The sequence below is a fragment of the Elaeis guineensis genome, chromosome 5 (genome assembly GCF_000442705.2).
Source record: "Elaeis guineensis isolate ETL-2024a chromosome 5, EG11, whole genome shotgun sequence".
Classification (NCBI taxonomy): domain Eukaryota; kingdom Viridiplantae; phylum Streptophyta; class Magnoliopsida; order Arecales; family Arecaceae; genus Elaeis; species Elaeis guineensis.
In genome coordinates, this window is record NC_025997.2 from 18,105,582 (window position 1) to 18,133,047 (window position 27,466).

The window sequence follows — 27,466 nt, forward strand, 5'->3', positions numbered from 1 at the left end:
TCCATTTTCATGCTCGACGCCTAATTTTTACTGCTGGTTGTCAGCTATCAACATCTATATCAATGCCAAATTCACTGATTATGCCATGTAGAACAAGCGAACCCCTTATATCTATTGACATGGCAATTTTCAATGATTGTATCATACAACTTTCGGGAACTACCTAGTTTATATGCAATTAAAACATCATGGTGGTGGCACTTTGAGCAAATGACCAAAATTAAAGAACATGCTGAGAAAAATCAACCTTCATTCTATACATCTTTTGTCCGATCATTTGCATCCAACATTCTAACCGGGGTTAGATTGTTTGGTGTCCAACATTTTGTTGGAAACTCGGACTACTGTTGGCTCAAGCAGAAGAATTGGTCGTACTTCCTGCATGGAAACGTAAATTGGAGACCAAGGAGAGAGACGGGACGGTGGATGGAATTGGGGGTAAGAGGAACGGTAGATTGCCGGGATGATGCGAAGCAGGCGGTGAAAACATAACAACCGTTGATCGTTCACCGCAACGGGTTTGGGTTGTATCTTTCGCGCGAAAGAGTGATCTCATTTCTTCGCGACCTCTACCGTTGGATTTACAATACCCGCTTTGCGATCTGTAGACGTCAGAGATGAAATGTGCAAGTGGTGATCCAACGGTCAGCGTCTCGGAAAAGAAGATCAATCATTTTTTCCGCGAAAGAGACGACCGGAGCCCCACGGAAACGTGGTTGATTCGAAGCCCGTGAGATTGGCACTCGTCGGTCCACGAGCCACGACAGCGTCCGCTCCCCATCACTAACACGTGACGTCCCCACACACGACACCTCCTTTCCTCCACGTCAACCTCCCCACTCCTTTATTATCCCTCCCACCCCCCGGCCCCCTCCCTCTCTCTCCATTGCCAACTTATTAAACTCTCTAGCTTGCCATCACTCACCACCTTAACCTCAAACTCTCAAGCCTCACACCCACACTTGTGGACCTGAGCGAAGTGGTCACCACCTTTTCTCTCTGGGACTCTTCACACCAACTAGAAAAAGAAATGGGAAGAGCTCCTTGCTGTGAGAAGGTGGGGCTGAAGAAGGGGAGATGGACAGCAGAGGAGGATGACATACTGATCAAGTACATTGCTGCCAATGGAGAAGGGTCCTGGAGGTCCTTGCCTAAGAATGCAGGTATAAGAAGCTCGAAACTTAAAAAAAAAACACCGTTTTCTTATCTAGTTTTCATTCTCCAATGCTCAAATCGAGCTGGATCACTTGAGGACAGCCCAGATGAGGTTACTAATTATCTGTTGGTTTGTGGGGCCTGGAAGGGTTGTTGAGGTGTGGGAAGAGCTGCAGGCTAAGGTGGATAAACTACCTCAGAGCTGACCTCAAGAGAGGCAACATTTCCAAGGAGGAGGAGGAGACCATCATCAAACTCCATGCCACTCTAGGAAACAGGTAATGAAGAGAGATCTAGTTAGCTTGTTTCTGTTATCATGTTTACACATCGTAAATTTAATTATTTTTTCACAAATAAATTGGCAAGCTGAGGTATGAATTGTTTTCAGTTCTTCTTTCTCTCCACCTTCTTCTCCGTGGTGGTTTAGATTTTTTACACATACCACCCCCGTCGGGGAGCTTTCTTTTCTTCCTATATGGATATGATTTTCGGACGGGGGCGGCAAGTGGGACCCACAAGGGCTTTTCTGTTATTTTATTAGAGAGTGGAGACAAAATTCCATAAATACCGGTGGTGGTGGGCCCCGGTGTTGAATCGTGGCCAGGTGTGCACCGGAGGTTGGCGTGATGCACGTGGAATACCACGTCGCTTTTAACCTTTGTCATTATGACCTGACAACTGTCGTCTGGTCACCTTCAGTGAGCTTACCTGCTGTGTCAGTCATCCAAGGGGGTGGTAGATTTTTATTTTTTATTTTTTATTTATGTTTTGGGATAGGAATGATGTGCCCTAATAAAATTTAAAAAATAAAATATCCCAGAAGAACAACCGATCTTTCCTCTGAAACAAAAAAGATTTTTATATTTTTAATTTTTACCAGGAACTTGATCTATATTGAGGCCAACATTATCTCGATTAATTTAAATTAATTATTTAATATATTTATCAATATGATATAGATATTGGTTCATATTTTAAATAAATTATTTTAATATCCTTAGATATCCATAAATTTGGAGTTGTAGTCTCTCAATATCTTGAGATTACGAAAAGAATCTTTATTTTTTTCAAATTTTCTATATCTTTCATCTAGACTAAAACAAATCAAGATCCTCTGGTATCTTGCTTTTTTTTTTTTTTGGTAGAAAGGTATCTTGCTCTTTAAAGTCCATGATTTTGTCCGAGTTCATTTGCTTATTGAATGGATCAACCGAGTCAGCATACTTGCCTCTTTTTTCCAAGTAATATTTGATGTGACGAGGCTTATATGCCGTATGACCGCCGGCAATTGGGCCAAAGAAAGTTTTTACCGCTTTTAAAGCTATAGCAATCATTTTATTTATTTTTTTAGAACAAAGTTGGAAGACTGCATTAATACATGTAGCTCATCTTACAAGAATTGTACCCAGTGCTGCTGAACAACATAACAAGCAGCGAAACAGTACCATAGCAACTATTTTGACGGCAAAGGGGCTTGTCATGTATTTAAATGAGTAGTGGAAAACCTTTGCCAGGGTGGAGCGGGTCCTCATATTAATTGGAGTCTTGTCCTGTCTATTTCCTCCATTCTACCGGTCATATGAATTGGCCATTTTCATTTTATTCCATTTAAGTTCTCTATCATGTCAATTTTAAAAATTTAGCTCGTTAATTTTCTAAAAAATTATCTCTAATTTTTTTAATTTTTTCTTTCTAGCATAAAAAAAAAAAATCATCATTCATATTTATATGCATGGAAGTAAATATTCATTGCAAAAATGATACCACATCAATTTAAAGGTACTGATATTTCATCGATTGTCATGTATTGTCAAAATTAATTTGAAAATCAGTCATAAACGTTTATTGGCTTTCATAGATAATGTATTGAGCATAGGTGCTGGCTCTACGTTAAATTGTTGAGGCTTGTTTGTTGGTTTAGTTCAACTCTTGCTGAGAAACAAATTAGAATTGCTTCTCTTTACATTGATTTATTATTGTCAAATTTATTGATTTATCTTTTTTTGAGCATGTAGAAAAATGATTTATCATATTAATAGATTTCAGAAAAGCTATCCTGAAAAGAAAAAATGATTTAGAGAAGCACTGCTTCCTCTCTTCATGCACGCGAGTTGGTGAGTTTCATAGAAATAAATGATAGTGCTTCAAGCAGAGAAGCCCATATGACAAAGTTGAAAGCTTTTCTTTTTGATGAATAAGGACGCTTGGCCACCCAAATGATTGGCATATTGAAGCTAATGTAGTCCGTTGATTATTGTAGGTGGTCCTTGATAGCCGGTCATCTTCCTGGAAGGACTGATAACGAGATCAAGAACTATTGGAACTCCCACCTAAGTAGGAGAGTCGACAGCATCCAGAAGATCGTCGGCGATGGCGCCGAGGTCATGACGGTGGACCTCAGCAAGCTCCCCGGTGGCGGCAAGCGAAGGGGTGGAAGAACTAGTAGGCCAGCCATGAAGAAGAACACAACGAATGGGATTACTACTAGAAGAGAGAAGAATGAGAAGGGTGTTAGCCCCCCAACCTCATCAGCACAAACTCAAAGTATGAGGGACAAAGCATGATCGTGGACCCAGACCAGAACCAAGATAGCTGTGATACCTTTGAAGGTCCTAACCAAGGGGCATTGGGTCATAACGAAGACCCAGACCAGAATCCAGCTAGTTGTGTCACCTCTGAAGGTCCTAACCGAGGGGCATTGGGTCCTAATGAAGACATGGTGAGTGGGCTCCTGAGGCCGAGCCCAATGGAAAGTGGGCTCTGGGGAGGAAGTAGGGAGATGGAACCCATGCTTTTTGGTGCAAGTGAGGACAGCAATGTGGGGTGGGGGTCTTATGACGAGGAAAGGGAGAGTGGAGTCATGAGCTCAAGTGAGGAGAGAGAGGGTGGGGCCCTTATCTTGCATGGGGATGGAGATGGTGGGACAATGGGCTTGGAGGAGCAGGGGAGGGGAGGTGGGGTGATTGCCCAAGGTGAGGAGGAGGCAGGGTCTGCCCAAGTTGACAAGTTCATGGATTGGGAGTTGGGAGGTATTGAGGCCAAGCTATGGGATGACGCAGGAGAGATGTGGCCTGGCAGTGGGATAATGAGAACGGGGAGTTGGGGCTGCAAGGAATGGATGGTTGCGGGTACCAAGAAGAGTTATTGGATAGTTGGCTTCTTTCGGATGTCCTATAGGAGAGGTTTTGTGGTGGCAGTGGCATTGGAGGATTTCTCCTTGTGTGCCCCGTTTGGGAGGCTGTGTAAAAGGACAAAAATTAAGTTTTTTGTAGCGTCGTGTACGTGTCGGTATTGATGCATGTCTTGTATCCATTAAAGCAGCATCTTTGTGGGATATCCTCATGGGACATCTCTTTTTTGAAGGGAAAAGCTCGTGGGACATCTCCGTGTTGGAATCTTTTTTCTTTGAGAAGAGAGACCGTGTTGTAATATTTTTGTAGAGATGATCTCTTCATTAAAATAATTATTGTATGTGGTTCTAAGTTGTTTGGCTTTCTTGTTGCATATCTTTTTGCCTGTGAAAAGGAAAAAGTCTTTTAGATGTGAGTCCGTCCACTAAGTACTGCCTGAGTAAATAATTAGTGCCATGAGGGCAAGCGTATCTCTTTTATGCGATGTCTTCTCCCGTTCTTTGTCATGATTGCTCCCCGGAAGGGACAGCGGAATCTCCAGCTAAGGTATCCAAAGTGAGCCTAATGATGTACGTGAGCCATGTTGGAGCCACTACTTAAGCAAGTGCTTCTTGGTTCCATTTGGGAACTTTCCATACAAACCAGCCTGCAGGAAAAAGTTCCTGTGAATTCTTCTTATGTTTTCATTAGCTTAAGATTTTTTATTGATAGAATTAAAGAATAAAATATTCTTAAATGATCTTAGTGAGATTATAAATAACAAAATCGCATACAATCAGTTTGTAATAATCAACCTATCTGTCGAAGATTTTTCTTCGGCAGCATCTCTAGCATCAAAAGTACCTTTATGTTCTTCGGATTGGAGGATAACCTATGGTGCCTGAAATATCTTTTCAACATCTTGGGAGCTTGCTGCCCCTTTTTATCTGTTAATTTTGCAGTCCGGACATGGTTTTTTTCTGTCAATGGTTGAACACATCAGATTGCAGCTTGGACAGCAACTTGGACCGTAGCCCGGCAGATTTGAAAGTTTTCAGTTGGTTTTCTCAAAGATCTGCAGCTTTTTAGGGTCTTTTGAAAGTCCCTGTTTCTCTTAGGCTATCTTGTTGTTTGATTTTTATTTAGAGAGCAAGCTAGAACTCCTTGCTACCTCATCTGTATATAATCTCCTTGTACATTAGCTTCATTTCTTAATAAGTTATGAGTGCTTCCCTTATAATAATTAAAAAAAATATTATTATGGTTTTAATAATGTAGAGAGTATCAATAGTCTCATATCAGTTGTGACTCAAAGGAACTCACGTTTATAAGAAAGAAAAAATTTTTCATGTGAGACACTTTTAAAAATAAAATATGAGGCCATAGATCAGACAGACAATACCTCACGTGACGGTATCGAACAATATGATTCTGACGAAGATAATTCTGCAGACACAATAAATTTGGAGAGAGATCACAATCTATCTCTGCCAGTTAGCCAATCTATAGAAAAATTAGCTATGATTAGCAGTGAAGAAGTCCAAAGATATGATTTGTTAACCAATTAAAGATTGAAAGGCAAGACACGCATATATAAAGAAAGACACATAAATTTTTGACCACCAGATATGTGATAGGAGAATTCAAATAGTACATTTATAAAATTCAACTTGGATATATATGCATGTCAATTTAAATCAAGTGTGGCATGTGAAAAGGGGGAAAAAATGAATCCAATGTGTTTTTATTGTTCAAAAGACCTAGCATCACGGACTCATATCATTAAATGGGAACATTATAACATTTTCCATCTTATTTGAAGATATTTGAGCCAGTATTAATTTTCCATCACCACAAAATGGACGAATTGGATGCTTTTGGAGAGAACATGAAGCATATTGAGCGATGCTGGCCTGTCAAAAGAATTTTAGGCCAAAACGGTAAATTTGATATGTTTTCTAATTAATTAGTTATCCTCTATAGAATTAAAGTTTCAGATTCCAGAAGTGACGCGAGATAGGCCTCCGAACTATTCTAATTTCAAAGTAATTGTTTGTCTTGCTTCTGTTTATTATGTTTGATGAACAGAATATATATTTTTGCCTTGATGTTGACTACCACTAGGGGGAAAAAAATTCCAGTTGGTATGAATAAAAAGCTCTCAGTTGCATTTTTATTATGGCTTAATTGACATTCACACATTTGAATATCTCCTTGAAGTGAAAGAGATAAACACTATACATGAGATTCATTTTGACAACGTGTTTGTTTTTTTTTTTTTCAAAGAAGAGGATGGGGCACGGTTGTTTAAAATATTGGTTTTTGCATAATTTACATTTGATGCAGGGGTATTAAGGTAAATTTACATCCATGCAATTATTGCTTGAACAACAATTTATAAGTTAAAAGACAAAGCAAGGATACATTGAATTAATGATAGTTGTTATTTCAACACCAATCGTGAGCTAAGCTTTTTGGAGAGGCCTTTGCGAACAAAATAACTGCTCCAAGAGGAATGAATGTCCAGATATCCAAACTTTTGAATATGACATCGGCCATAGAAATAACATCTAAATGACATTCTTACAAAAATTATTACAGTGACAACAATCACAATTAAAACCTTCTTACTTTAATCAACAGAGCACATAATCTGTCTTGACAAGACATCAAAGAGCCAAGCTTTTGATTGTCAAATGATAGACTTGCACAAATTTTTAAACATGTTAATCAATATTAGAGTACACATACATGCATATGTATATATGTATGTATGTACCTTCCCTTTCAATTTTTTTCTGATAAGTCTTTCTTATCTTGCATAATATTTTTGTAGATTTTGCATATGGGCTGGGCATGTAAATGAATCGAGCCATTCACAAGCTATTCAAATTTGATTTGAGTCCAAACTTGATCCGACTCAGTTATTATCGAACTTGAGTAGTTCGAATAGTTTTTTGAATCGAGCTTGAATAGTAAGATACTTGACCCAAAAGCTAGCGAATCTATTCGAATTTTTAATAATATTATTTTTATTTATAATATATATATTAATATATATATTATTAGTAGACTAAGGTTCGATTTTGATTTCGTACTCGAATATGAGTATGACTTGGTTGATATTCGAGATGATCTAGAATTTTACTTATTTTTCATGTAGTCGAGTTTAAGCTTGGAATATTAAGATTTGATCGATCTGGAACTGAATTTTGAGTCCGAGTATTTTGAATCTAGTCGAACTCGAACTTCCAATTACTTGATTCGACTCGATTTAATTGCACCCCTAATTTCGATATCTAAAAATGCCAATGGTATGCTTACCGATACTCTTACTTTTATCTATCTTTTCTTCACTTAATACAAGTGGTTAAGCATGCGTCTACTTTTTGTTTTTCAAAGAATAGAAATTAGTGCTCTTATTATTGCATGTTGCATGTCATGTAACGTTTCAAACAAAAAAAACATTGATGAGTACATCAATTTGTTGGAACACGACTCCAATTCTATTGAAACATGGGCCTAGTGCATGTGCTCATCTCATGCCAATAAAAAGATTTTTGGCTGTTGTTGTAGATGACACTGCAAATGTCCAATTCCTTTTTGAGTGTCGGGCCTTAGGCCACAATCATGGTGCACTAGTGGAACACATATTTTGATAACTCAAATGCTTGCTCCGTTCTTTTCAAATATCATTGCTTTGGTTGTCCCCTTGTCAGTGACCGAGTCCATCATCTTTTTGAAGGGCATCCATGCCCCTAATACTTTAAAATGTAGCAGATCTCTTCTTGTGGCTCTCCGTGTCCCTTTGGGATGATTGGAATACCACATATGATAACTAGGGGGACCCATTGGGCCGGGACGGGACAAGGTGGCCGCAGATTCTGGTGGCACGGAACCCATTCTTTCACACATGACACATATACATCGAGATAGCCGTACAAACCATGCTACTCCAAACGTATAGTTTGTGCTTGTCTAGATCCTGTGTTAGGCTAGCTAACATGACACCATTGCAAGACATCCACTCCACTTGGATAATGAAAGTATACAAAAAAAATAGTAGCATGTAAGGAAACTCTGAAAACGTAAATGCACAAGTTTCTGAATATCCATAGAAAATAAAAAAAATAAAAGCACGAAATATTTATGTTTTGGAAGAACCATACGGTGCACTCCCTTCTTTTTGGCAAAAGGATGCGGATACTACCGCATGCAAGTACCTTCTCATTATCAACAAACTTAAAACTAATTTTGGCAAACAGAGTATCATTACACTTTATGGAGATATTTGATTCATGATCGAAATCAAAATCAAAATCAAAATTAAAATCAAAATTAAAATAAATTAAAATTAAAATAAAAATCAAAATAGTCTAATCCATCAAAATATTTGGTTCATTTTCAAAATCGAAATCGAAATGGATGATTTCTATTGTTATTGCTTGATTCACACAAAGATAGAAATTGGAGTCAACTCAAATTTTTATTTTTATTTTTAACTAAAATTTTTAAAAATAAATTATTTTAAAATTAATATTAAATAAAAATTAAAAATAATAATAATCTTTAAATTTTTAAAAAATAATTAAATAATTATAATTTAATATTTAAATTTTTATTTATTTTTTTTTTATTTTTATTTTTTTCTCTTGTTTCCCCCTTCTCTTCCTCCCAACCCTCTGGCTGATCTCCTTGTGCCGACAGCCGATCCACACCCACCCCCCTTCGATACGCCACCCACGGCCCGGCCCCACCCTACCATCATACTCTGCATCGATTGTTGTGGGGCCCGCCTCACTGTCGTCCTCCGCATGCCGCCCCACGGCCATGGCCGCCTCCCTCTCCTTTCGTGAGGCACCCACCGCGGCCTCGTGTCGCCGCCATCCATGCTGTACCCGTCGTTCACCCCCATCTCCGGCAACCAACCCCCCTGCCCCTCCCCTCGGCCCCAGCGCCATTCATGGGAATGCAAACCCACTCGCACCGTGCGCCTCCCCCTTGCACCGCCCCCCTTCGTTTGTTTTTCGAGACTTTTCAATCTCAAAGTCCTACCTTTTGTTGTCATCTTGATACCCCTTCTATTATCCTATATCAAGACCAATGGCAACACCGCCCACTCCACAGCCTCCTCCCCCTCGTTGAGCCTGAAACCTTTGTCAGTCGCTCGAGGAATCGCCCCTTTGGTCGCTCGAGGCCCCGACCCTCCGACAGCTGATGGCCCTCCAATCGATCGCCCTCCGACGGCTGATGGCTCTCTAGTAGTTGACGGCCCAGCCCCACAGTGGGCGGTCGACTCTGAACCCTCGATAGTTGATGGCCTTCTAGTTTTATTGGCCTCTCCACCACCCGGGACTCCTATGCCCTCCCCTCCCCACATGACAATCACCACCGCCTGCAACAACGCCGCCCCATTCCTCCACCTCATCTTCCTCCGGCTCACCAACTGCTCCCTTGACATCGACCTCTCCTCCACCGCCCTCAGCTCCCTCTCCACCCTTCCTCTCTCTCTCTCTTCCTCTTCCGCCACCCCATACCGTCTACCCACCCCATTCGCCTCCTCCCTCCGCTCCTTCTCCCGCATCTCCTCCCTCCGCCATCTCATCGGTGTTTGGCTCTCTCGTCTCACCAACCTCACCGATCTTATCGTCATCGATGTCCCCATCTCCACCTCTGCATTTTTTTTTATCTCATTCCATCGAAATGAGATCTCAATCCAACGAAAAGAGTCCAGATTGGATTGGAGAGGGATTGGGCCATTCTCATTTTACCCTGAAATCAGAATCGGAGTAGAACTTCCCCCAATCAAATGGCTGAAATGGAAGTCACCCATTTCGATTTTCATTCCAGATCTAATTTTTTTTAATCAAATATGCCCTCAATTCAACAATCGTTCAACTGCTAGAATCTTTTATATATATATATATATATATATATATATATATATATAATTTAATGCCTTGTTGGCTATTTGTTTAAACATGGGCTATATATATATATCATCCCTAACCAATTTAATGCCTTGTTGGCTATTTGTTTAAACGTGGGCCTAGGTTGCAGGATGTGTTATCCTGTTCTAGCCCAATAATGGCCCATTCCAGTAAAACTGTTGCCATTGGGCTGGATACCGGGGTGGATATGATATCCCGCCGGTACAGAACTGGAATTTGGAAGTCAATCAAACAGTTCCGTTAGAAATCGGAAGGCTTATTCCCTGGCCCCCCGCTTCTCCCGCGCTCTTTCATTTCGCCGGTAATCGAATAGGAGACGAGCTCCAGAGCGGAGATATGGCGAGATCTCCAATCCGGTTTTCTTTACGAACCCTAGCCTTGACCCTATCTCCGGTCTTCGTCGTGGCCGCCGTCGCCGCAGCCGGGGACGTCGTGGTCCTTACGGACGACAACTTTGATGAGGAGGTCGGCCAAGATCGCGGTGCTTTCGTAATGTTCTACACCCCCTGGTATCATTCCCCGAAACAATTTTTCTTGTGTTATTCTCTTCTCATTTCTTGTTTCGGTTCTTGGCCTCTTGGATTTGCTGGCCTCTGCTGTTTCTTGGGGGATTCTTGATTTCCTTGATAGGGTGAGTCACTGTATTTTAGGGTTTTTATGTCGAAATGACGTGCTTGAGAGCTAATTCCTTCTATTGGAAGGCTGGAAATTTTGTGCTTTTCGGATTTTTGTGCAAGTGTTGCATGGAACACGTATTACTTCTGGCAAATGTTTTACATAAAAATGCGTTTAGACAAAATTAACGCGTTATCAGATTATTAGTAAGTTGATATCACTTAAATGTAATTGGTGAGTGGAAGTATATATTTGGTTTCGGATGTATCAGCTTTGAAATTGGGAGGATATCAAGAGGAATGAACTTTGAAGGGTTGGCGTTTTATAATCATATAGTGTCAATGACTTTGCTCAAATACAACAAATTCCATGTGTTCGTGAGAATTGAGAGGTGTTAAGTGATATAAGTTGTGGTGTTTTACGGTAAAAGTTGATCTAATATTTTACCACTCTTTCTGTAATTGCTAATGGCGGAAGGAAAGGATAAGGATCACTGCTAGAATTATGTGTTCTCCTTCCTTGAAGTTTTATGTCCTTAAATTGATTGGGAGGTGCTTCTTTACTTTGCTACTTCCATTTCTCTTGTCGTTGGCATTGCTTATTTAGTGCAATTCATGGCAGGTGTGGGCGTTGTAAGAAGATTGCTCCAGAGTATGAGAAGCTTGGCCCAAGTTTTAACAGGGAAAAGTCTGTTTTGATTGGAAAGGTAAGTACTGCTTGTACTAATATAAATATTCCAACATGAAACCTTGCTATTGTTCGAGAAGTGCATAATCTTTTAGTGGCGATTGTGCTGATTTTTCTTCTTGTTTTTTTAGATGCTCCCTGAAAACCTATACTTGCACTTGGGACAATTATTAAAAAACATAGTATTACATGCAATGATAAACTGACATTTAATGAGTAAGCTCTGTTCAATCAAAATTTGAAAAACAATATCTGTTTTTTGTGCTATGAAATAAGCATATCTTATAATTTTTCACATGCATTTTTGAAGTTTCTCTACAAATACTAGCTTACATATCTCAGAAGGACCAGCTAGATGAGATTCATCATCTAAAAGGTTATCCACGAGTCACATGGCCTTCCATGAAAATATAAATATGTAAGCAAATAATCAGACAGCTAATGACTATATCACATCACATTACGTCACACCAATAGTCTACAAATGATAATTTATCACCAATTGCCAGGTGCAGAAAAGAAATGAATCTAAGAAAAACGTAGGTGAATTCAAAAAAACTATGTATTGGTCAAATGGCGCCTTGGTAAACAAGCTTGCAAGTGGAAAATTTTCAATCTTCCCATTAATGACAATCTTCACATACTGTGATAGTGTCGTCATACTCAAATTCTTATTACTTGATCTCTTTATTCATGCTGCACCTCAGTCTTTTCAGAACAGTGGAGCTGGAGGAGTAGCATTGCTAGGTCAAGATTCTTTCTTGGGAAGGCTTCCTTGGCTTTGAAGGACTCTTTGAAGCTTCATTAACTATGTTACAATATTGTATACCAGATTTTTTTTTTAATTCAGGATGAAGTTTGTCAGTATGTTCGTTAGGGTCTTTAATGATCACTCGATACTGTTATTCATTTACCTTAAAACAAGAGGAAGGCATGAAGAGTCAGCCAAGAAGGAACATTTTACAAAAAATACGATAACATATACCCTAATATTGCATATATAAATCTTGCAATAACTTATAGATTTTACTTTGTAATTTTTCTTTCCTTCTTCTTCTTACCCTTTATCTTTCACTGAATGGAGATTGATCCAGATAAATACTGGCAATGACATGCCCACAGTTTTCCTTTATGACCTCTTTATCTTAATTGAAAGGCTTGTTATGATGAAAGGTTGAAGATGTAAAAGTTTAGGAATCCTTCGTCTGTGGATGTGCTTCTTTGACCTTTAGATCTGTTAGTCTTGTAGGATAAGGGTGGGGAGAACATGCTCCAATGTGCTAAAACCAGACATTGTTTAAGAATTTTGAAGGATTATGAAACCTTTGTGCTCATTATGAAATTAGTGATATAAACAAGGGTTAGTAAATCTGTAAGGTGCTCAAGAACTGTCTCTGCAAGTGGACTTTTGTTACAGTACTATCGATTTAATTATTTTTAAGTATCATGAAACCAGTGTGCAAGTGGACTCTTTGTAGTATAAAAAGGTTGATATTTTTTCTTCATTTCATTTTTGAAGGTGGATTGTGATAAATATAAGAGTTTGTGCAGTGAATATCAGGTTTCCAAATACCCAACAATCCACTGGTATCCAAAAGGGTCTTTGAAACCATTAGAGTAAGCATCATATCCATAGCAGAAATAATATCTCAGTCTTTTTACATTTACTTAGATGTCTTAATTTGAAAGCACATCTATTCATTTTCCAATTCTCAATTAGTTATAAAATGTGGGATACTAATAAGGTCTGATGATTGTGGAGGTATGATGGCCCTTATACTGCACAAGTTTTTGTCGAATTTGTAAATGCTGAAGCAGGTAATGATCCATCCCTTCAGTTGTTGCTTAGAATTTCTTCAACATCTATCAACAATGATTGCATTTCCCAGCTATGCGAACTCCTTCCATATAGCGCTAACTCATATTCAAGCTTATAGGATCAACTGTGACTGTTGCATCAAGGCTTGTTCCAAACATTTGCAGTTGGCTTTTTGAATACTCATTGATAAAATAATTTTATTAAAAGGTTTTTGTTTCAGTTTTTTTTATTATTTTAAATTTCTCAAGGCCTGATGTTAAACTTCCATTTTTCTTTTTCTTTCTTTCTTTTTCAGATTGGCAATTTGCAGTCCAGCGATAATTATATTTCTATTCCAAGACCATACAGTCTCTCATATTTTTATCCTTTTTCCTTTTTGTCTCTTTTTTTTTTTTTGGCTTTTGTTGCGGGGTGGGTTGTGGTCGGGAGGGGGGGTGTTCGTGAAGGCCATCCCTCACTCTTTTGGTGAAAGGGGTGGTCCCAACAACCCACCTCAACTGATCTGCACTCAAGGCCAGCCATAAGATCAGCTGGCTGCTTTGCTTTGAGAAATGTGTGCAAAGTGAGAGAATGATGAATGTCATGTTGATTTGCTTTGAGTTGCCACTGATCCATGGGATTAATGTTGATGGATCTCCTCCAATCCAGATCTGAGTTGCTTTGCATAGAAGATACAATCATACTGAAAGCACTGAAATTCTATAACAGTTTTGTTTCTGTATGAGTACAGGAACCAATGCAGAGCTGGTGCCAACTCCTTCAGATATAGTAGTGCTTACACCAGAAAACTTCAATCAGGTTGTCTTAGATGAAACCAAAAATGTTCTAGTGGAGTTTTATGCACCATGGTTAGTTTCCATCTTCAAGTCCGTTTATATGGTCTTAGCATTTAAATGTCGTCTCCTTCATTATCACAATGGACCAAATAATTTTAGTATCACATCTCCGTACAGGTGCACTCACTGCAAACTTCTTGCTCCTGTAAGTAAAATTGTTTTTACTGTGTCAGGTGGAGTATGCTTGTGCTAAGTTATGGCAGTTATATGTAACAACACATCTTATGCTGCTTTGCAAATTCTAATCTATCATCCATTTTCAGACTTATGAAAAGGTAGCTACTGCTTATAAGTTGGAAGAGGATGTTGTAATTGCCAACCTTGATGCTGACCGATACAAGGATTTGGCTGAGAAGTGAGTATATAAATTGAAACCATGTTTTCTTAGGTAACTGAATCTTCTTTAATTCTCTTGGGATAAGAATATTTATGTGGTAAACCTTTTTGTCACTTTTATATGTCTGGAACTTTTAGAATGCTATTGCTTTCTCATCTAAGTGTCCATTTTTCAGGGATTAAATGTTGACAGTGAAGTTTTCTTGAAAAAATTTAGAAATGAAGTAGCAAGGAAGTTCCCCTTGCTGTCTGTGAATTCACCAGAAATGAATGATCTTTAAGTACTTATTTTACAATATTCGCTTCTTGCAAGAAGAGCCATTTATGATTAATCATCAAGCGCTATTGAATGTATCCTGAAACTTGTCATGTTCTTCCCACTATTTCCATCATTGAGATTTCCTATCCAAGTTTTGTTCTGTGGATGTCGTTATCAGATTTGGGTATAGCATCAATATATAACATGAAAGTGCACTCTTTTTCCTTGTCTTACTGCTGAGAAAAATAAGGACATGAGTGGTTATGTTCAAGGAAGGATTCTAGCATTTGAAATCTAGTTGAATGCACCTTAGCAATGACAACAAGCTCTGTCCCATCTCCTTGGGATTTGTTTTTCTTCTCTTGTTTTGCCAATTTTGTCTCCATTGCTGCATTCTTTGTGATAACATGTGTCTTCTTTTGGACCTCTCCACCTTCTCTTTCTCATTTATTGGACCTATGATATAACCTTAGGCTTTTATTGTGCATGGCCTAAACATTTCATCCAGATCCTTAGCATCTTCTCCCTTATTATTTTGATAGCTTACGCTTCCTTTTATGTATGCTTTTGCTGATCTTCCTCTACTGCTTTACTCTTCTTGACAACATGGCATCTCCATCATCTTATATATTTAAGATGCAAGATGACATAATTATGCAAGCAATTTCCATACATCGCTTGCTCATACCAAGAAAACTTGTTATTGTAACTCATAATAGCTGCTGTCACACCCCGAACCCAGCCCGTGGGTCGGCTACATGACACGGCCGCATGAAATCTTGAGCAATGCACTAGAGATCATGTAAGACCTAAAATAAACATAAATTCAAATATTTTCAAAATAACTAAATAAATACCAAACATGTCAATTGATTTGATTCATCAAAATTTATAGTCAACTTGTTCAATTACAATTATTCAAATGCTCAATGGTATCAAAAAATTGAACTAACTGAAGCACTAAGCGTTCCAATTCTCAAACTTTGCACCTAATCCATCCGAACTAAGCATCTCGTGTCTCTGAAAAAACAATATAGATATATGAGCTTTTCCAGCTCAGTAAGAATCACCGTACATCTACATCAACAATAATAATACTACCATATGCAATAAAGCATAAAATCTCATATTAAATATACAGAATAACTTAAATAACTATATAACTATATAAACATGTATCAAATATATGTCTTGTCAAATGAGATGGGCCACCATATATCAACAAGTGAATCTTTTTATTCAGCATTAGTTTCATGTCTTATCATCTATTCTTTTTATCACAATTTTAGATTTCTTAATTTTTTCTTTTCAGCTTTGAACTAACTAAGATGATGCTTCAATCTTTGTCGGATCAAATTTCTATGATCTTTCTCGGATCAAATTTTTATGATCTTTCTCGGATCAAATTTCTATGATCCTTCTCGGATCAAATTTTTATGATTTTTCTCGGATCAATTTCATATGCATAAGCCCGTGGAGGCTGCTCCAAGCACAAGCTCCTAACCGACTGTTCTTTGATCTTTATCGGATCGAATTCTCACGATCTTTATTTAATCGAATTTTCATATGTAAGCCTGTGGAGGCTGTTCCACATGACGAGGTTAGTCCAAACCATATTCTTTTCATATGGTTATTATATATTGATTTCGTTAAGTTAATTTCAGCTTACAGTGTGATCAAGATAAGTATATCATATCCATATAATCGTACCATCAATCATTGATACACATATATAGTCAACACATAATGTTCTCATGCTGAAAAATCATACAAGAAACAATAGTGTCTCAAACATAACAAATCCATCAATACGAATTCAACGATGCAAAACCAACAATACCATTTCAATAATAAAAATAGCATATATAATGGTGATTATGTACAGGGGATTTTACTTCAATTAGCGAGAAATTGGACTCATTAGATTATGATTTAGGCATCAAAATCCTACTCAATGTCCTCTCATCCGATGGATTGCTCTCCTATATATTCAAATTAATATTATAAAATAAATCCAATAAATCAAATTAATTATCTAGAACCTTCTATTGGGGTTCACTAGGGTCCACCCCTAGTCCCGAATTTTTTTTTCTTTCTAGAATTTTTCATAGTCCATCTAAAGAAAGAAAATATACAATTAATAAATGATTAATTAAAAAAATTAATTAATTATTTAAAATAAACCAAAGAAGAGAGAGAAGAATTCTCTCTTCTTCTCCCTTCTCTTCAAAATAGGGGGTTTGCTCCCCTTTTCTCCCTCACCCATGCGTGGCCGTGCAAGATCGGGGTCGGCCACCCATGGTGGCTCTCGACGAAAGTGAAGTTACGCCCTTGACGATGGTTGGAGAAACAATAATAAAAAAAAAGAAACTGCCCTGTTTGCGGTGAATCCGGCGATTTGCCAGCTTAAATGATGGGAGAAAACTCAGAAAGGAAAGGAGAAGGGCTGAGACCTCTTACCAAGGTCTGGCGAGGCCTCGCAATGGGATTTTGGCGAGCTCTTCCTGGCAGCAACCCATGGGAAGATCCTTAGAAATCTTGAGCGATCCACCACCATTCCTCAAGAGTTTGGTGGTGGATTCAAAGGAGGGGAGATCACCTATTTATAGGCATGAATTAGGATCATTTAATTCGAGTTTTACTAGGATTCTTTTGGGTTTTCGATGGAGAATCGGTATAGAAGAATCCCGATCGAAGTCCTCTTCATCCCTTCTCACATATTTCTCTCTCTTTTTTTCCATCCATGCTTTAAGATGCATGCAGGAGAAAAAAAAATTTGGGTTCTTACATTCTCCCTCAAAATAATTTTGTCCTCAAAATTAAGTTGTTTGAGGTACAAATCTCAAAAGTACACATCTATCATATCATTCTTGAGCTTTCGATAATCTCTCTTACATAGTACTTGTTTCACAAGATCTCGATATCACGAAATTATATGATATCTCAGACTCATTTTTTTTATATCGATTTTTCAACTTTTTCAAAGAACAATAACATTTCAACCTTGTATTAGAATATCAATATTCTTTATCCATTACATTGATTGATTAATTCCACATAAAAATCATAATCGAGTTAACCACTCTTAATAGAAACTAAAGAAAGTTCGAACATCGGATACTCTTCATAATCATAGAGTTCTTTCTTCTTTTAACCATCCAACAATTTAACAACTAGACTTCCATCTTAGAAAAATATCAACTTTCTACATCAGTTTGAGTAACAATGTTAAATCTTGAAAAATGAGATCCACATCAAAACATTCTAGATTTGAGGCTAACCAAAGAACCGTCAATTTGTTAACAATAAATTTGAGATGTTTAGGGTTTTTTTTGGCATTGTCTGCAATAGAACAACCTATTGGCAAAAATTGCATGACTATGTCTAGGTTAGATTAAGAATTAGTAACATTGCCCTTCCATTATCAATAAAATCTTTCCGTACTTAGAAACTAATATTTTCCATCATAATATCTTTTGAATCAAAAAATTAATATTTCTAATCAATTCAAACCACCGCACTTCCACTGCACTCTGATCTAAATTTAATGAATTCTATAGATTGATCAAATGAATTTTCATAAGAAATATCACTTTATATTAAAGTTTTAAAAAGATCCCACCTTTCAAATTTTTGATAGAACTAGAGCAAAACTTTTCAGTTTCTTTATCCTTACTATGCCTCGAACATATCCTATCAAATTAAACCTTGATCCAATCACTGCATAAGCTTTATCACTCATCTAGAATCTACTACTTCTAGGATTAATTTGAAATGAGTTAACCCTAGATTTATTTGACAATCAATGAGACAGTTCCAAACCAATCTTTCTTTGTAAGAGGATTAACTCAAATCTTCAACAAATTTGAAGATCTCAAGTTAACATCCCTGTAAGTAGAATTAATTTGGTTATTTTTCACAGAGCTTTCTCATTATGATTCTTAACATCAATCAATAAATCCATGTGAAATCTTGTTTCTTATATATTTTAAAACTCATATAAGTCTTCCAAAAATTTAACAATAGTAAGATATCTTAGGTTAGTTCAAAAAAAAGATCTAAACTTTGATTTGAAAAAATTAATACATCCTACTATTTTCAACAAATATAAAAAAAAATCAAGTAATCGAATCCAAAGATGGTAATACAAATTATTAAAGATTCGACCAAAATATGTATGTCATGCTTTCGTAAAAAAATTCAATCCACCAATAGAACCAAATACACTTTTCAGTTACATGGGAGTTTCATACATGATCCTCTTGTAAATTCAATGCTCAAAAAATATTCCTCTCTTATATGATGCAATTCTTTTTTAGGTCACATCCTAAACAAACTTTCTTTTAATAAACACAATTTGTAGTGATCAAATGATTAAAAAGTCATCATGATCTTCTCCCATATCAAGTTTAGAATTCTAAAATCATCTAAATAACAATTGAACAAGTATACTTAACACAACATATCAATATATCCTACTTTATTCTAAGGTCAACACTTCTCATTCTTAGGTCAAGCCTACTTATTGAAATCCAAGACATAATCCATCAGTTCTATTACACATATTATATGCCACTTGTGCATAAATTTTATCACAATACCTATTGATTCGAAATCCAAACTTTGAATCCTTTCTGCTACTTCTATCATGTTTCTAGTGATTATAACATAAGCTCTGATATCATTCTATCGCATCCTTGGTGATCATTACTTTATGCTCAAATATCTTTTAACTCACAATCTCTAGAGATCATAACCTTAAGCTCTGATACCACTTTATCATATCCTTATCATTACGTCATAGTCCCAAATGATCATAACCTAAGCTTTGATATCACTCTATCACATCCCGAGCCCAGACGTGACATGGCTACACAAATCCTAGAGTAATGCCCAGAGCTCATGTAAGGCCTAAAATAAACATAAATTCAAATATTTTCAAAATAACTAAATAAATATTAAACATGTCAACTGAGTCAATTCATCAAAATATATAATCAACTTGTTCAATTACAATTATTCAAATGCTCAATGGTATCAAAAAATTAAACTAACTAAAGCACTAAGAGTTTTAATACTCGAACTTCTTATCCAATCCATCTGAACTGAGCATCCTTTGTCTCTAAAAAAATATATAGAGATATAAGCTTTTTCAGCTCAGTAAGAATTACTGTACATCTACACCAACAATAATAATACCATACGCAATAAAGTCTGAAATCTCATATCAAATATGCAGAATAACTTAAATAACTATATAACTATTTAAACATTATCAAATATGTCTTGTCAAAGGAGATGTGTTACCATATGTCAACAAATGAATCTTTTTATTCAGCATTAGTTTCATATCTTGTCATATGTTCCTCTTATCACAATTTCAGATTTCTTAACCTTTTCTTTCCGACTTTGGACTAACCAAGATCATGTCTCGATCTTTGTCAAATTAAATTTCTATGATTTTTTTGGATCAAATTTTTATGATCTTTCTCGGATTAATTTTTTATGATCTTTCTTGGATCAAATTTTCATAATCTTTTTCAAATTAATTTTTCATGCATAAGCCCATGGGGGTTGTCCCAAGCACAAGCTCTTGGCTGGTTGTTTTTCGATCTTTATCAGATCGAATTTTCATGATCTTTGTCAGATCGAATTTTCACATGTAAGTCTATGGAGGCTGTTCTACATGATGAAACTAGTCCAAACCATATCCTTTCCATCCGATTATTACATGTTGATTTTATTAAATCAATTTCAGCTTAAAGTGTGATCAAGATAAGTATATCATATCCATATAATTATACTATCGATCACTGATACACATATATAGTCGACACATAATGTACTCATATTGAAAAATCGTATAAGAACAATAGTGTCTCAAATATAATAAATCCATCAACACGAATCCAACGATGCAAAATCAACAATACCATTCCAATGATAAAAATAGCATATATAATGGTGATTATATACAGAGATTCTTACCTCAATTAGCGATAGACTGGACTCATTAGATTATGATTTAGGTGTCAAAATCCTACTCAATGTCCTCTTGTTCGATGGATTGTTCTCCTATATATTCAAATTAATATTACAAAATAAATTTAATAAATCAAATTAATTATCTAGAACTCTCTATTGGGGTTCACCAGGATCCACCCCCAATCCTGAAATTTTTTTCCTTTCTAGAATTTCCCATAATCCATCTAAAAAGAGAAAATATACAATTAATAAATAATCAATTAAAAAAATTAATTAATTATTTAAATAAACCAAAGAAGAGAGAGAGAGGAATCCTCTCTTCTTCTCCATTCTCTTCAAAATAGGGGGTTTGCTCTCTTTTTCTTCCTCACCCATGCATGGCTGCGCAAGACTGGGGCCGGCCACCCATGGCGGCAGCGAAGTTACGACCCCGACGATGGCCTGTTGCTGGTGGTGGTTGGGGAAAACAACAAAAAAATAAGGACTATCCTGTTTGCAATGAATCCGGCAATTTGTTGGCTTCAAATAGTGGGAGAAAACTCAAAAAGGAAAGAAGAAGAGCTGAGATCTCTTACCAAGATCCGGTGAGGCCTCACGATGGGATTCCGGTGAGCTCTTCCTGGAAGCAACCCACGGGAATATCCCTAGAAATCTCTGATGATCCACCATTATTCCTCGAGAGTTCGGTGATGGATTCCAAGGAGAGGGGATCACCTATTTATAGGCATGAATTAGGGTCGTTTAATTCAAGTTTTACTAAGATTCTTCCAGGTTTTCAATAGAAAATGGGGATAGAAGAATCCCAATTGAAGTCCTCTTCCTCTCTTCTCACGTATTCCTCTTTCTCTTTTTTTTCCATCCATGCTTTAAGATGCATGCTGGAGAAGTTAAAAAAATCTGGGTTCTTACAGCTGCAACTAAATAGAACTTGTTATTTGTATATGTATTTCCTACCTCATTACCACATGTATTACAATCTTCTCAAGCAATATCTTAGCTGATATGTGGGATTCTCTAGATCTATTTTCTGATGAAATCTCAAGCATTTTCCATTATAAATCTGATGTAAGCTGATAAAAAAATCTGTTAGAACAAAGCTTATAAAATTCTGAATGTAATTTAAGAAAACTGACAATTTTTTATTTCTCTTAGCGTAGAAAAGTTATGGATGACTTACTGAAGATCACAAAAATAAATAAAAGAAAAACTGACAAACCTGGAAGCGTGCACAGTACTATCTTAAGGCGTATTTCTATCTCTCATGCAAAAAAGTTTGGGAAAACTATCCTAAGATATGATTAAGATCCTCCATCTATGAGCACAACTGTGAAGGAGGTTAATGGAGATCCTTTTAGCACCCAGTAAAATAAGCATGAGTGGAAGAGAAGAAGACATTGAAATAGAAACTAAGAAAGCAGAGAGAGAGAACTCTAGAGAAAATATTTGTTTCTCAGAGCATGTAGGATTAGGTCTTGAGATGGCCTTTTTATATCCATCTGAATCTAACCATTTAGGCTTTTACTAGCCCATTAAAGCCTATAACCCAATGTTCAAAAATTAAAAAATGATAATTAAAGATTAAAAGCACGTTTAAATGGTAATTAAAGTATTAATGATAGCATAAATGTTTAAACGGCAAAATAAAAATTAAAAGATAAGATTTTCGTTTAGTAGGGTGCTTAGCCTGCACCCGCAGCACCCGCCCGACTCGGTCTACATACGCGTGTTAAGGATTTTCCTTCAACCACCTCAATGCCCTAAGTGGCTTAGACAAACCCTTCTTATATATATGGCTTTAAAGATCCTTCTAATTCCAATGTGGGACTAAAGGATTTCAACATGGGTTGTCAAAAGGAAAACACTTGGAGGGAAGCTTTAGGGAAATCCAACAAAATCGACAACTAGCAGCCACATATTATTTCTTGCCAGCTTCATTGATATTAAGTATATGGAGAATTTGAGGGAGAAATGAATGGCCATAAATTTATGACGTAATGAACACTTATCAGATATCTAATGACAAACCAGGCTATTTTTCTTATAGGAAATGTATTGAAAGTTGAACCAGAACAGATATGCACACAAGAAAAATCTTCATTACCAAATGCAATTGATATTATATTTTTCCCTTTGCTATCTTGAATCATTCTTCTATTTTTGAAAAGCCCATTTTCATGTTCACAGCTGTTACTACAGTTTATGGATCTGTATAGGCTGAAGGAAGAAAAAGGAGAAAAAAAGTGATATGATTCTAGTTCTTATTTATTATTTTGCAGTTACGATAGATAATGGCTTTCAGTTGATGTCACAATAAATTGAGCTTTGATACTATGGATCTTGAGATTAGAGCATAAATTGGACAGACCTTTATATATAAGTGTGTGTGTGTGTGTGCATACATACATACATACATACATGCATGCATGCATGCATATCTATGTGTGTGTGTGTGTGTGTGTACATACATACATATATATGTGTACATATATATACATATATATGTGAAACAATTATGTTGTTTTATAAAATTGCCAGCACTCTTTTTGGAAAATAAGAAAAATGTTAGTGATGTTAAACACATAATGTAGCGGTAGTTTCAGTTTTATGAGTTGAGCACATAATTCCACTGCTTGGTCACTCCCTCATCCCCAAGGTTTGAAGTTTTGGTTGAAACTGATCCAAATTGATTGAAGTTTTTTGGGTTTTGGTGAGTTTTGGCTGGTTCCAGTCAGTTTTGATCAGTTCATCAGTTTTGGCTGCTCTTGGCCAAAACTGATCGGAAATGTTGGTTTTACTTTTACCTTTTTGTTTTGCAAGTAAATATGTATAATGCTTTCTAAAATTCACAATATAATTAACTGCATATTTACTTGAAGATATAATCTATGTTGTTTTCCCCTAAACTTTATTATTTAAGTTGGTATGATGCAATGTTGAAGCATGTTATAAATAACATTTCAATATGTAAATAATGACTGTTTCTGGATGTCTAGGAGATCTAATGTTATTTTAGAGAGTGAGATGTGTCATTATTTTTATGTTTTTGTATGCTTGTCTTGTTTATGCATGATTGAATGATATTTGATATATTCATGTGATATGATTAATGTGTTAAACATTAGTGAAATTAAATTTCAGCCCAAAACTATGGAAATAATGTGAAATATGACTCTAGGCGACCTAAAATAATATAAAATGCTGTAAAAAACTTCTCTTGATCAATTTTTTTCTTGTCTTTTTAATTTTTTTAATTTTTTCTTATTATTGATTTATTTTTTTTATCCTTTTTTTCAATTTTTTTTAATTTTCTTCTTTTTTTTTTTCTGCTGAAACTTGGAAACTCGGAGCAAAACTGCCAGAACCGAAACTTTACCAGGAAGACTGAAATTGAAACCAAAGCAGAGTTTTAAAACCTCGCTAATCCCATGGTACAGTATGAGAGTCCCCACAATGTACAACCTAAATAGTTCAGCACAAAACTGTGGTACTTGGCTTTCCCTCTTGTCCCTATTGCTCAAACTGACAACGAAATGATGCTGCAATGTCATCAAGAAACCTAAAATAGCTTCTGTTGTCTTGTGACTGTATAGGAAAAAACTAAGTTGGAGGTTTTTTAGTGGTTTCATATTACTGTCTATCCATATCTTTGTTCACCATCACTAACAGATTCATGGTAGACATTGTAAGGTTTGTAGAATAAAATGGTTTAGAAAATGGGGTGTTATATTTGATAATTGCCCTTTTAGAGTTTAAAGGTTCCCAAACTCTTATGCAGGGCTTTTAAGAAAGAATTCAAACTGTACCTTACCTTTAAACTATAAACAATGCCAGCAACTGGAGAAAATTCTATCTAGTGTATGCTTGTTATATGCATGCATAATACTAATAATTGCCTTGATGATGAGAACTGATTAAATCTTTGAAATGTTATAGCTGAGTATGATTGGTTTATATATCAAAATTCATTGTGTATTATAAAATTGCTTGAGGATCTTTGGAGCTTTTTGCATGAGATTTATATCATTTCTTTTGATTTTTTTTTTTTTTAAAAATCTTTGCTTGTATATCATTTTGATTTTGCATGCTTGCTGAGCATTCAGGTATGAGGTTAATGGCTACCCTAAAATAAAATTTTTTCCAAAGAGTAATAAAGCTGGAGAAGCATACAAGAGTGGCCGAGATTTAGATGACTTCATTAATTTCATTAATGAGAAGTGTGGCACCAGCCGTGATAGAAAGGGCCGGCTTAATTCCCAAGTGAGTAGAAGATAAATTTTGAAAATAGACTTGCATATTTATAACTAGCCTTGTCTTAACAGGTAATTTTCCATTGCTGTAGGCTGGTATAGTTTCAAGTTTAGATGCTTTAGTGAAGGAGTTCATCAGTGCCACCAATGATGAGAAGAAGGCAGTCCTATCTCGGATTGAAGAGGAGGTTGAGAATTTAAAGGGTTCTTCTGCAAGGTAATTCTCTGCTGGTGTAATCATTATATCAGGCATTTTCACAATTGCACTGAATGAATCATTATCAACTGAATTTTATTATGAATTACTACTCTGATGTGTGCTGAATTTTATCTACCTGTCATTTACCTTTTCCAATAACCCTCCTATTTCCATTCTCATTATCTACCCTAATTCTGGTAAACAAAGAAACAAAAGAAAAGTGGCTTCTTGAATGATGCATAATATGTAGGGCAGCAGGTTTGTGAAATTTCTAGATACAGAGATGTAGAACATTTTGGATCTGTATATAGTGCACAATCATTAAGGAGGGATTAGTTTATTAGGAAAATTTTGCTGATTGCATGTCAGTTGCTTTTGTTTTTCCACACGGTGGAAACTAGGAAGGTATCTATGAAGTCAAAATTTTATTTTGTTTCTTTATCAACATTAATAGGAACTTGAAAGGAGTAAAAGAAAACACTGCATCAGTACAGTGAATTAAGTTTTGATTGTTCACCAAACAAGAAAAATGCCATTTCTTTAATTGCTGTCTAATCTCATAGATGTGGCACTGGTATTCTAACTATTGCTCAATAAATTGAGTTTATTAATGATCATAATGCATGGAGGGTTCTAAATGGCTCAGTAGTTCACACATGGGTGGATATCAGTAACTAACTTTATAAATATTTTATATGCTGTAGATCATGATCAATAGTACCGATTTTTCATTTTGAGAGGCCCTTTATTCACTACCACTGGGGAGCATTTGGGCCCTTTATCTCATAACACGACTGTCAACTTCATAGAAGTTTGTAAAATCTTCATACAAGTCCTTCGCAAAATGAAAACCACATCTATTTGCAATTGTTTATGCACTTCTACCATCTTTCAGTCATAGTTCCATCAAGTCACTAAATTTTATTGTTATTGTTATTATTGTTTTATTATTTCAAAGGTATGGTAAGATGTATGTGAAAGCTGCAAAATTCTGCATTGAGAGAGGAGAAGATTATGCTCCAAAGGAAATTGAACGGCTCCAACGCATGTTGAAAAAGGTGGGAATTAGACATGCTTTTCTCTCTCTATTTCCCCCCATTTTGAATCTAGAAGCACTTCTAGAAAACAGTTGTTCAATTAAAACTTCAGATCCTAATATAGGGACTTTTTTTAAAAAAAAAAATTTCTTGTCTGGTAACAGTCAATTCACCCATCAAAGGCGGATGAATTCATTCTTAAGAAGAACATCTTAGCAACTTTTGCCGCTTAAAGACATACGAGGCTTTTGCCCATTCAGTTTTGGAAGATTTTAGGTAACATTCTGAGGTTGTTATTCACAGTACCAATTTTTTGTGTATTTACTGTCAAGTAAATAAATATATCAATATTCTAGAAAAAGCTCACTTTTATGGTTTATAATTTTATATATAATTTTGAGTTATCTGAACTCTTTCTGAATATTTGTTAAATTTCCCAGATATTTTTTCTGAGTACCAAATCTTTGCACATCTAGCTAAATTATTCCCACTGAACCTATGTCTGTGCTGTGAAGAAGGGAATGAGGTTGCGGCATGCTTGGTAAAACAACAGAATTTTTCCCAGAAGTTTTTCTGTTAGGCTTCTGGTTGCATCTAGTCTGTTTTTGGGGCTTCCTGGAAGTATGTATGATGTATTCAAGTTGGCTCTGCTTTGCAAGCGTGCAAACACAACATGCTGCTAGAGAGTATGAAGGCTAGAGATGCTTTGTATCTCTGTCTGCTTTCCTTAGTATCAATGATGTTAGGGCATACTTTGTGTGATGCAACAAGATGGAGGACGCATGAAGAATTGTTAGCATGGTTCGTTGGCGCCTCACCTCCAAGGACTTGCTGCTTATGAGGTCCAGAGTATAAATTCTGGATATTCCTCCCCCCTCCCTCCCTCCCCGAAAAAAAAGAAAAATGATGATTTGGTAGAGGTGGATTTGCTAAAAAAAAATGGTAGAAATGGGTGGAAGGAGTCTGTGTGGCAAATATTTCCAAATAAAGTCTTAAAATGCACTAAATAAGACTTGAACACAGGATTTTTTTTTAAATAATATTTTTTAAATGAAAAATTTTGAAAGTACCTTCGTTTGAAAAGTATTTTCGAGAATGCGGTAGTTGGGCTGACGTCAGCAGAAATCATGGGTTCAACCCACGAATTTCTGGCTCACGTGGCCAATTCGTGGGTTGAGCCTACGAATATTGGTCAAACTAGTAGAAATCCTGAAATCATAGGTCGAATCC

General features: G+C 36.3%; 2 protein-coding genes across 5 annotated transcripts; both read left to right on the forward strand.

Annotated features, from left to right (window-relative positions):
- Positions 1–880: 880 nt before the first annotated feature.
- Positions 881–4,420, forward strand: LOC105045069 (uncharacterized). The gene is given in 5 exon segments (XM_010923234.4): positions 881–1,163; positions 1,304–1,433; positions 3,416–3,699; positions 3,702–4,223; positions 4,226–4,420. Coding segments are annotated over 5 exon segments (1,176 nt in total). The 5' UTR covers positions 881–1,030; the 3' UTR covers positions 4,333–4,420.
- Positions 4,421–10,470: 6,050 nt separating this feature from the next.
- On the forward strand, positions 10,471–27,044 carry LOC105045070 (probable protein disulfide-isomerase A6). 4 transcript variants are annotated; one of them, XM_010923236.4, is made up of 12 exons: positions 10,471–10,725; positions 11,453–11,537; positions 13,038–13,135; positions 13,281–13,336; positions 14,068–14,185; positions 14,291–14,318; positions 14,437–14,528; positions 24,854–25,010; positions 25,093–25,217; positions 26,158–26,257; positions 26,401–26,512; positions 26,677–27,044. In XM_010923236.4, exons 1-11 carry the CDS (start codon positions 10,553–10,555, stop codon positions 26,467–26,469), a joined length of 1,101 nt encoding a protein of 366 aa, XP_010921538.1. In that variant the 5' UTR covers positions 10,471–10,552; the 3' UTR covers positions 26,470–26,512; positions 26,677–27,044. The 4 variants fall into 4 exon arrangements, with proteins under 4 accessions (XP_010921538.1, XP_073113781.1, XP_010921537.1 ...); XM_073257680.1 differs by having other exon boundaries at positions 26,752–27,044; XM_010923235.4 differs by lacking the exon at positions 26,677–27,044 and having other exon boundaries at positions 26,401–26,658.
- Positions 27,045–27,466: the final 422 nt, after the last annotated feature.